This window comes from Formica exsecta, unplaced genomic scaffold (genome assembly GCF_003651465.1).
Source record: "Formica exsecta isolate Colony F162 unplaced genomic scaffold, ASM365146v1 scaffold191, whole genome shotgun sequence".
NCBI lineage: Eukaryota > Metazoa > Arthropoda > Insecta > Hymenoptera > Formicidae > Formica > Formica exsecta.
The window spans coordinates 2,714,916-2,725,482 of NW_021849211.1; the positions used below are offsets into that span (position 1 = coordinate 2,714,916).

At 34.1% G+C, this 10,567-nt stretch overlaps 3 protein-coding genes and 1 long non-coding RNA gene across 5 annotated transcripts; 2 read left to right on the forward strand and 2 right to left on the reverse strand.

Moving 5' to 3' along the window:
- Positions 1–50: 50 nt before the first annotated feature.
- LOC115233867 (exocyst complex component 4-like) lies at positions 51–1,425 on the reverse strand. Of its 2 annotated transcripts, none has more exons than XM_029804483.1 (5): positions 1,162–1,425; positions 864–944; positions 590–751; positions 339–508; positions 51–254 (listed from the first exon to the last, which is right to left on the reverse strand). In XM_029804483.1, the coding sequence occupies exons 2-5, from the start codon at positions 918–920 to the stop codon at positions 161–163; spliced, it is 483 nt and encodes a 160-aa protein (XP_029660343.1). In that variant the 5' UTR covers positions 921–944; positions 1,162–1,425; the 3' UTR covers positions 51–160. The 2 variants fall into 2 exon arrangements, with proteins under 2 accessions (XP_029660343.1, XP_029660342.1); XM_029804482.1 differs by having other exon boundaries at positions 1,135–1,423.
- A 264-nt stretch (positions 1,426–1,689) lies between these two features.
- Positions 1,690–4,718, reverse strand: LOC115233840 (transcription initiation factor IIB). Its single transcript, XM_029804444.1, has 5 exons — positions 4,596–4,718; positions 4,050–4,160; positions 3,783–3,969; positions 3,232–3,702; positions 1,690–3,156 (listed from the first exon to the last, which is right to left on the reverse strand). The coding sequence occupies exons 1-5, from the start codon at positions 4,610–4,612 to the stop codon at positions 2,995–2,997; spliced, it is 948 nt and encodes a 315-aa protein (XP_029660304.1). The 5' UTR covers positions 4,613–4,718; the 3' UTR covers positions 1,690–2,994.
- A 1,347-nt stretch (positions 4,719–6,065) lies between these two features.
- On the forward strand, positions 6,066–7,197 carry LOC115233814. Its single transcript, XR_003883843.1, has 3 exons — positions 6,066–6,568; positions 6,780–6,921; positions 7,109–7,197. It is a non-coding gene; the product is annotated as an uncharacterized LOC115233814 (long non-coding RNA).
- A 56-nt stretch (positions 7,198–7,253) lies between these two features.
- LOC115233856 (protein crooked neck) lies at positions 7,254–9,937 on the forward strand. Its single transcript, XM_029804472.1, has 2 exons — positions 7,254–7,414; positions 7,602–9,937. Exon 2 carries the CDS (start codon positions 7,699–7,701, stop codon positions 9,712–9,714), a length of 2,016 nt encoding a protein of 671 aa, XP_029660332.1. The 5' UTR covers positions 7,254–7,414; positions 7,602–7,698; the 3' UTR covers positions 9,715–9,937.
- The last annotated feature ends 630 nt before the right edge of the window (positions 9,938–10,567 follow it).

The window sequence follows — 10,567 nt, forward strand, 5'->3', positions numbered from 1 at the left end:
AAATGTATCTTTTTTTTTTTTTTTTACATGACATAAAATATAAACTTGTACTATTTTACTTAAATCTATTAGAAAACATTATATTTTTTATTGTTATATACAACTAAAATTAAATATATTATTTTTGAATCATTAAATATAACACAGGATTACAAGATTTTTATTGATCTACTAAGGGATCATGCGATATATTGGATAATTGTAATGGCTCAGGCTCTGTTAAAGATATTATATGTCCGCATGAATCTGATGACCTAAAATTGATGAAATTGAAGAAGTTATATCTTTTTTTTTTTTTTTAGAGAGAGGAATTTTAAATATATGCATACATAACTTACACATCTTTTAGAAGATGTAAAACTTGTTTGTGTTCTATTCCTTCTAGCCACAGATTCAATAATTCCTCTCGTTTACATCTCAGCAATTGCTTGCAGACATTTAAATTCTCCTTTACAGCATGAATCTTTTCTCGCAATGACGTAACCTTCTCAGATAATGCACTGAATATCTAAAATAAAGTGTATTGTGATATAATGCACAGTTATAAGTATCTGTATTTCTCATTACATTCAGCTATATTCGTATTTACTTGCATAACTTCCATGAGATCTTGATCATACAATGAAACTAATTCTTCCAACCGTTGATCGCTACGTTTGTACTCTTTTTCCAGCTTAGCCTTTTCAATCTCCCGTTGCTCATTTGTCTCGCTTGCTGATAAAGCACGAATCACAGAGATCAATAGACCGCTCTATAAGATATACGAGATTTATATAAAACATACAAGTAAATATCTCTCTAATAATTTTGTTGTAACTATAAATTTAGAAAAAGAAAACGATTCAATTGTAAAATTTACTTGCCGTTTCTTTCGTCGGTTTAATCCCACGTGGTGGTTTAACAGGGGGTATTGTATTCATCTTATAATTGTGTATGTAAGCTTTCTGGAAAATAAAAAAAAATTATTATCTTACTTTCATATTAAAATAATCTTTGCTTCATATATTAGATACTTGAATCAAGAATAATATGTTTACAAACTTATATATATAATTTACATTGTAAATAATTCTTATTAACACATAATACAAAAAGTTACACAAACTAAAAAAGGAAGCTAAATCATTAGCGTACTTAGAATGCAAAATTTTTGATATGTACTAAGATAAAACGTATGTGTTGAATTTAATTGCAGCTTAATCGCCACATTAGGTTAAGTTATTGTTTAGGACCATGTATGACAATATGTCATTTTTGTAAAATACACTTTTTCGCACTTTAAAATGGAACAAATGTATATTTAAGCTTTAAAGGAATAAAGAGAAAACTAGTAAAGTATAGCAGTAAAGGTCCGTCCTTGTCAACTATGCTTTCTGTTCTTTTCGTATTTCAAGTGCAACAAAGTGCAATTAAGGAATACACTTTGCATCACGCCATTATGAATGATACAAGACAAACTTAAAAAAATTGAAAGATATTTTATAAAAAACTTTATCAATCAGAACAAAACAAATATGTATTAGAAAAATAAAAATAGTAGAGTTATCGGAATTATATTTTATTAAATTCGCTTATCACTAGCAATACAAAATAAGTAAAATACATGTGTGTGAAATATGATAGATAAATATAAATTTATTATATTGATTTAAGAGAACAAGGAGAATTAATATATAACACAATAATCCAGTTTATATAATATATATAATCTGTATATGTTTAAAAATACTTTACAGCCTTATTTAACAGCTTTTGAAATCTTTGACAAACTCAGATATAAATTGACAAATTAGAGTTATTTGCGATATACATAGTTTTACTTTTTTCACTTTTTAAATATATCACAGTAAATTTTATATATTCTTATTATACAATATTCTCCAGCTCTCAATTATGACAAAACAATACTTGCATGTGTATATAAAAAAAAATTTCGAATATTATATTAGATGAAGAAAATAAAACAATTAGAAAACAGAGTTTAGTATAATCCATCATTTTTGTTATACATCTCTCTTTTTCGTTCTCGTACATATTTTAATATATTCCAGATTTGCAAATATATGCAGGCATTATATCATTTATATTATATATTAATTACATAATTATATTAATGGTATTAATTATATACATTTATAGAAAATTGTATACAATTAATATAACTATAATTGTGTAATTATAAGTATATATACACATAGTATATTAGACAAAATCCAAGGCCCCCCAAATGTTTTTTCAGTCAAAAGATCTGAAAAAGTAAGATCAAATGAGATATTACATGCCTAATGTCAAATACTGGACCGAATTATTCATTTAACTTCATTAAAATAGCAAGATGATATCATAAAACATTATCGATCTGTGTCATAAAGATGTGACATAGATCCACCTGCTTTACTCCTATTATTATTCTTTTCCTATTACACCTATGACCTATGCTATTACTACTACACACAGTATTAATTACATAATTTATTATAATGATATTAACTATATATATACGTGTAATTTTCAAATTTTAATTTAAGGCCATTTTATAAAAATTTCTTTACTTACACAGTGCTTCTAAAAAAAAAAAATCATCCAATAAATAATTCTCTCTTTATATTTTATACATTATAAAATTGCAAATAAAAAAGAAAATGATAGAAAGTATCATATGTAGCATACACAACAAATATGCACTGTGTTAGATAATAATTTTTATACAGCAGAACACATAAACTATAAAATACATTTAATATATACTATCCAGGCACCAATATATTTCTGAGAAACAAAATAAAATAGAATAGGAAAAGAAAAAGATTAACTTGCTGTTATCCACAAGTTAAAAAATTGAACTGTATAAATTGCTTAGGAATGTGCCTTGTGAATAAAATGACTGGATTACCTATATTTGATTGCTTGTGATGGAAAACAATTAGTCCTTTAAAATATAATATAATGATCAAATATATACTTCAAAAAAAATAAAGCAAGTCTTTTCTAACTTTACATCTGCGGTAACTGATCAATCGGTGTGGCAAATCTGAAATCTTCTGGGAAGAGCTTACTAGCATGTGGATACATTAATTTGTACGATTGTCGGATTGTAACATCTGCAACACCAGCAATATCTCCAATTTCTTTCTGCGACCTCTTATCTTCTGAAGCCTGTATAAGATAAAATAATGCAGGTTATAGAATGCAGTATTACTTCTGTGTTCTTATAGAATATAGTTTGCACACCTGCGATGCCATGTAAATCGCTGCAGCTGCAACTGAAATAGGCGATCTGCCTGGTACAATGTCAATCTCCACAGCCTTCCTGGCAATATGTGTAGCGGCCCTCTGCACCATATTGGGAAGACCCAGATTGGAGCAAAATCTGGACATAAAGTCGCCTGTAGTAATGAGATCGACGCTGGTTTCGAGAGCTTTGAGAATCAACTTGAAACATCGCCCGATCTCTTTCTTGCTTATCTTGCTGACGGCACAAATCTCCTTGAATGTGCGCGGTACGCCCTCCTGTCGACAGGCGATATACAAACACGCGGAAGCGATCGCGTCGTTTGCGCGACCTTTCAAGTTTTTGCCGTCGTGCACTTGCTTAAACAACGTATTAGCTCTGTCCACAATAGTTTTTGGCAAATTAATACGATCCGCCATACCATTGATCTCGCGAAATGCATTAAGCAGAGCTCTGTCAGAACTACTCATCTAAAAGAATATATATTTTTGCTAAGTTTAATACAATTCGCACATTGTGCAATGTCTCGAAGAGAAAATATAATACTGACTGTACGCCGATTTTGATATTTGGCAGTACCAAAGCCATCAAAAGACGCAGCGCCTGTTCCAGGTCCAATCATTGTGGATAAATCTGCACCATTTAGAAGAGGATTCTCCGGTCCACCGACACGAGATGGATCTATTCCTGATTTTTCATTGCTAAACGTTCTCCATTCTGAACCTACATCTATCACTCTGTGGCGTTAGAAAATAAATATAAGAATATTATATTCATTATATAATTAATTTTATGCTCTTATTTGTAGTGCTGTTACCTATCTCCCACAACTAATCCGCATTCCGAGCAAATCTGGTCTCCCGCTCTGTAATCTTCTATAAGTGGGGCATCTGGATGTGCGTAACAACAAATCTTGTTTGTATCATTTCTGTAAAAAACAGTTTTAAGACTAAAGATTTTAAATCTATGTTCTATATGTTAAATATTCTATATATTAAGTAAAATTACATAATCAGGCAATAGATAAACAGTGCATGATTGTGCAAATGTAAACAAATAAATAACTTCTTCAACGCAATCGCATCTCTAGTTATAAATGTTATTAATATATTGATGCATAATGTAGCTTTTTACTTCTATAAGGAAATTTATTTTACAGTCTAAAGTCTTAGCGCAATTAATTTATTCTTATGCTGATTGAAAGTACACTTGGTGCAGTAAATAAAATCTCATATAACTATACGCGATCTTAACCTTTACTTTAATTCGTTATCGATAATATCTAGAGTACGATTCGTTTGACAATTATTACATTATCGATAATAATTTGTCGAAAATAATATTGTAATTATGCAGAACTTACCGTGACGAACTTGCCATATTTTCGCTGATTTTCGCATTTGCCCCTATCCAACGATCCAACCTGTCCAATATTACTACAGTCACAGTGTATAAAGTATGTGAGATCGTCGAACCAATATTGTTAGACGGACTCCCTTTTTCGCGCATGCGCAACGTAACAATGGCGATTATAGCCACGTATACGTGATGGGTATATTTCAATTTTGACAAAATATTGCAAAGAACAGAAACAGGTTAAATAGCTATAAATAAATATAAATTAATTAATATAATTTGCACATATTATTTTTTTTATTTCATGTTTTAAGACTACGGCCGGTATTCATAGTCCGTTCTTATATCCAAGATCGTCTTAAGTGTGGTCTTGGGTCGTCTTAAGATCCCATTCAACCAATGAAATCGACGCATAGTATCTTAAGATCGTACTTAAGACGATCTTGAATATAAGAACGGACTATGAATACCGGCCTACGTTCTAAAACGTACTCTCCGAGGAAAATTTTACTCGATGGCCGTCCATCACTTTTTTGAGCGTTTCTGATTGGTTCCAAGCCATTCGGCCATCGAGTAAAATTTTCCTCAGAGAGAAAATTTTACGCAGTTTTGGAACCTAGTCTTAATTAATTTTCTAAAAAATTTTAAATAATTTTTAAAAATGTAAAGCCCGTATCAGACTACGCATTGAAGATTGAAGATTGAAGATTAAAGATTGGAATTTGACTAATCAGAACAAAAGGGACTAAAATTTCTTTATCCTGATTGGTCAAATTTCAATCTTGAATCTTGAATCTCAATCTTCAATGCGTAGTCTGATACGGGCTTAAGCCATACAGAACCTCATTCTATAATAGCGTTTTCGAATGTAGCAGGTTTAATCGCTCCGAGAGCGATTAATGACGTCATTGCATCGTCTCTGCCAATAAAAGGCTTGAATTCATAGTAAAATATAGTGATTAATTGAACTTATCCGTTCATTCGAAAACACTACTATCAACACTCGACGTTGATTCGTTGGTTCTAAAAGTAAGAGCCAATTACATTCGATTGCTACTGAGCGATTTTCTCTGTTGAACACGACCAATAACAAAGATAGAACGACGCTCGTGTGCATACCAGTGATGCGCTGTCGTGGGAATAAAGTCGCGCATGCGCACTAAGCAAGCGCTACGTATCCTCACTAATGTATATAGTTCAATCAAATATGAGGTATCGTTAGGTACCCCCCAGCGAGAAAAAAAATATGAAGGAATTTGCAAGGAATGTTTCTATCAAAGAATGTTGCAAAGAATGTTTCTATTAAAGATAATACGACACACTACACGCGTTATCACTTCATTACTAGAAAGACGCGGGAAAACTACGCGGAAACCCTTATACGCACCTAACGTTGCAGCTAGATACATCTGTGGTAACGCGTGACGTATAGCTGTGACGTCAGCTTACGCATGCGCACGGAGATTCCCACATGGGAAAAAATCCCACAGCAGCGCATCACTGGTGCATACGGGTGATGTTTCCGAACGCCTTGGTTGTTCATATCCGTTACACTAAACTTTCAATCCTCTTCCCTTTTTAGTTTCAATCTCATGGCAATACACTCCATTGAGATATTTTCTACATCCATAATCGCCGTTGCGGTTGCGGCCTTGGTCGAGTTACTGTCGTGTTCAGACACGTTACGCATGTGTCCTTTGGACCTTATTTTTGAATTCTATTCTTTTTTAAAGAGGAATTCTTTCTGTAGCATCCTATCAGTAACTCTCATCTAAATAAAATTTCTGATACTAACCCACAACTTGATCTCTACAACATTAGCGCTATTTATATTCATCGACTTGGCCGTGTGGGCCTGTGTATCTCAGGCCCGGTGCCATTCACAAGAAGAAGAAGAGTACATCCATAATCGAGAAAAGTACGAGTAACAAGATTTCACTGTGATAAAAGAAAAAGATTCGCAAGAGTGAAGATAAAAAAGTAAGTAAGAATATAAAAAAACATGATATAGCGTTTGACAGAAAATGAAAAATATCAACTCAATCAACCTATTTACCTACCATAACCTATTACAAAGTACGCGTAGCTAATTCATTGTTTACAAGAACTGAAAAAACTTGAAAAAGTTTCAAATAATTTACAGCACGAATATCGCCGAAATTACTAATTATTAATTATTTCTGTGTTACAGCAAAAATAATATAGCGTAATAAGCACTGATTGAGCCTGGAGAATATCAGTAAAGCCACAAGTTAATAATATTAAATAAGAAATTAACATATTTCCTTATTTGTGATAAGAGAGCAAAATCTGCAAGAGTGAAGATAAAAAAAGTGAGTAGGAAATGTAAGAAAACATGATATGGCATCCCATAAAAGACAAAAAATCCTAACTTTATCTACCCATCATAACCTATTACAAAATACGCGTAACTAATTCATTTAGAAGGATTTTGAAAAATAATTTACAAATTGCTATGGAAACTTAAATTACTAATTATTATTTATTTTTGTGTTACAGCGAAAATAGTATATGCATTGAATAGTGCCACAAAGATTGAAGAGTTCGATCCAGCATCATATAGATTCTAACCCTAACGTAATCTAATTCTTGAAAAAGTTTCAAATAATTTACAGCACGAATATCGCCGAAATTACTAATTATTAATTATTTCTGTGTTACAGCAAAAATAATATAGCGTAATAAGCACTGATTGAGCCTGGAGAATATCAGTAAAGCCACAAGTTAATAATATTAAATAAGAAATTAACATATTTCCTTATTTGTGATAAGAGAGCAAAATCTGCAAGAGTGAAGATAAAAAAAGTGAGTAGGAAATGTAAGAAAACATGATATGGCATCCCATAAAAGACAAAAAATCCTAACTTTATCTACCCATCATAACCTATTACAAAATACGCGTAACTAATTCATTTAGAAGGATTTTGAAAAATAATTTACAAATTGCTATGGAAACTTAAATTACTAATTATTATTTATTTTTGTGTTACAGCGAAAATAGTATATGCATTGAATAGTGCCACAAAGATTGAAGAGTTCGATCCAGCATCATATAGATTCTAACCCTAACGTAATCTAATTTATAAAAGATGGAGAAATCGCAGAAAATGCCCAAAGTGGCAAAGGTAAAAAATAAGGCGCCCGCAGAGATACAAATCACCGCGGAGCAGTTGTTGCGCGAAGCGAAGGAGCGAGATTTGGAAATTCTTCCGCCACCGCCAAAACAAAAAATATCAGATCCTCATGAGCTTGCGGACTACCAGCATCGCAAGCGCAAAGCATTTGAAGATATCATTCGTAAAAATCGTATGATCATTACGAATTGGACAAAGTATGCGCAATGGGAGGAGTCACAAAAACAGATACAACGTGCGAGATCTATCTACGAGCGAGCGTTGGAAGTGGATCATCGAAATATTGCATTATGGCTCAAATACACGGAAATGGAAATGCGCAATAGGCAGATAAATCATGCTCGAAATTTATGGGATAGAGCGGTGACTCTGCTACCGCGGGCGAATCAATTTTGGTACAAATACACTTATATGGAAGAGACTTTGGAGAATATCGCTGGTGCGCGTCAAGTCTTTGAGCGATGGATGGAATGGGAACCAGACGAACAGGCCTGGCAGACATACATAAAGTTCGAGCTTCGTTATAAGGAGATAGATCGAGCTCGACAGATCTACGAGCGTTTTGTAATGGTTCACCCTGACGTGAAACATTGGATAAAGTACGCCCGCTTCGAAGAATCATACGGATTCATCAAGGGTGCGCGCGCGGTATATGAACGAGCCGTAAGCTTTTACGGAGACGAAGGTCTCGATGAGAAACTGTTCCTGGCGTTCGCCAAATTCGAAGAAGGTCAACGAGAACACGATCGTGCCCGTGTAATTTACAAGTACGCGCTCGATCACTTACCGAAGAGCAACACTCAGGAGATCTACAAGGCGTATACGATCCACGAAAAAAAGTACGGCGATCGCTCAGGTATCGAAGACGTAATAGTCAGCAAGCGGAAATATCAATACGAACAGGAAATTAAAGAAAATCCCTCCAATTACGACGCGTGGTTCGACTATTTGAGATTGGTGGAGTCGGAAGGTAACGTTGACGTGATTCGTGAAACGTACGAACGAGCGATAGCTAACGTGCCACCCACCAAGGAAAAACAATTTTGGCGAAGATACATCTATTTATGGATCAAGTACGCTCTTTTCGAGGAACTTGAGGCAAAGGATATCGAACGGTGCCGACAGGTGTACAAAGTGTGCCTCGACCTTATACCGCACAAACGGTTTACCTTTTCGAAAATCTGGCTTCTTTACGCGTACTTCGAAATACGACAAAAGAATCTGGCTAAGGCGAGAAAAACATTAGGACTAGCGTTGGGAATATGCCCATCAGACAAACTTTTTCGAAGTTATATTGATCTCGAAATACAGCTTGTGGAGTTTGATCGTTGCCGAAAGCTCTACGAGAAATTTCTCGAGTTTGGCCCGGAAAACTGTACCACCTGGATGCGATTCGCCGAGCTGGAGACGCGATTGGGCGAGATAGATCGGGCTCGAGCGATATACGAGTGCGCTGTCGCACGACCGCGACTGGACATGCCGGAGCTACTATGGAAATCGTATATCGACTTCGAGATTGCCCAAGGCGAAGCAGAGAACGCCCGCCAGCTATTCGAACGATTGCTAGAGCGTACATTGCACGTTAAAGTCTGGATAGCATATGCAAAATTTGAACTATTGAATCCACAGTTGGAAGATAGTCCAGACAATGTCGTTTTAGCGAGACGTATTTTCGAGCGCGGGAACGACGCGCTGAGATCCAGTGGCGATACCGAGAGTCGAGTGTTGCTATTGGAAGCATGGAAAGATTTTGAGAGCGAGAAGGGCACCCCGGAAAGTCTCGCGAAGATTATAGAGAAAATGCCGCGTAGGGTGAAGAAGAGGAGGCGCGTCGTTGGCGAAGATGGCAACGACGACGGCTGGGAGGAAGTTTTGGACTTTGTATTTCCGGAAGACGAATCGCAGAGGCCAAATCTAAAATTCTTGGCTTCTGCAAAGGCTTGGAAAAAGCAGACCGAATCTCAATCTTGAGATAATATTATATATGTATATATTTGTGTATATATATATCTGTATATATGTGTGGATGATTACATTTGATTAGAAAATATTATTTTTATAATATTTCATAATTTCACAATTTATTTTAAGTATAAAAGTGTATAAGTTGCAAAGTTTGAATTTAAAAACATGTAAATAATAATTCTAAAACATATAAAAAGAAGAGAAGAATAAAAACAAAACTTGATTTCTCTTTCTGCTCTCTTTCTCTAATCCCTAATGGAATAAGATATGGGAGGAGGGGAAAGTAACACCAGAGAGAAGCCTGAGAGTGGCCATGCCGCCGTTTTTCGCGAGACGTTTTCCTAACTGGTACAGTGGCGCTAACTGAATCCATTGTAGAACCGGCGGAACTACAGGGCCAGATCCACTTTTTGATGCCATGGTAAAACGATTGGTTGGTGCATGTCCGTGCTAAACACATTGTGGATCAAAAATGCGGAGAAATATTATAGATTTATTAATGTTTTATTAGCTGCGCGTAAAGTTTTGTCATTCTAGTATATATTACAGCGATAATAAATTATAATTTAAGTATTTTTATGTATATGCACATGTAAAATAAAATAAATTTTCTTAATAATTTTTTTCCTAATTTTTAAATATAACGTGTAGAAGATATTTACAATAAATTGCTTTCACTTTTTTTCTTATTCTTGAAAAGTATTAAGCATTTTAAACATCAAATCATGCTTTTGATTTATATATAAGTTTATATTATTAATTTTTTTCTTATAATTATATTATTCAATTAATTTTTTAATTTATGAATTCAGTTGGATGCACTAGTGCGCACCGATGCACATTAAAAGTTATTATAGAC

Bases quoted from the DNA above. Each gene is read 5' to 3' on its own strand.
- LOC115233867 (XM_029804483.1), bottom strand. From the start codon at position 920: ATGAATACAATACCCCCTGTTAAACCACCACGTGGGATTAAACCGACG. The intron at 752-863 runs GCAAGTAAATTT...TATATCTTATAG, and splicing joins TTAAACCGACGAAAGAAACG to AGCGGTCTATTGATCTCTGT. The intron at 255-338 runs GTAAGTTATGTA...CATCAATTTTAG, and splicing joins TTACATCTTCTAAAAGATGT to GTCATCAGATTCATGCGGAC.
- LOC115233840 (XM_029804444.1), bottom strand. The intron at 3,970-4,049 runs GTAACAGCACTA...CTAACGCCACAG, and splicing joins GGATTAGTTGTGGGAGATAG to AGTGATAGATGTAGGTTCAG. The intron at 3,703-3,782 runs GTCAGTATTATA...ATATTCTTTTAG, and splicing joins AATATCAAAATCGGCGTACA to ATGAGTAGTTCTGACAGAGC.
- LOC115233856 (XM_029804472.1), top strand. From the start codon at position 7,699: ATGGAGAAATCGCAGAAAATGCCCAAAGTGGCAAAGGTAAAAAATAAG.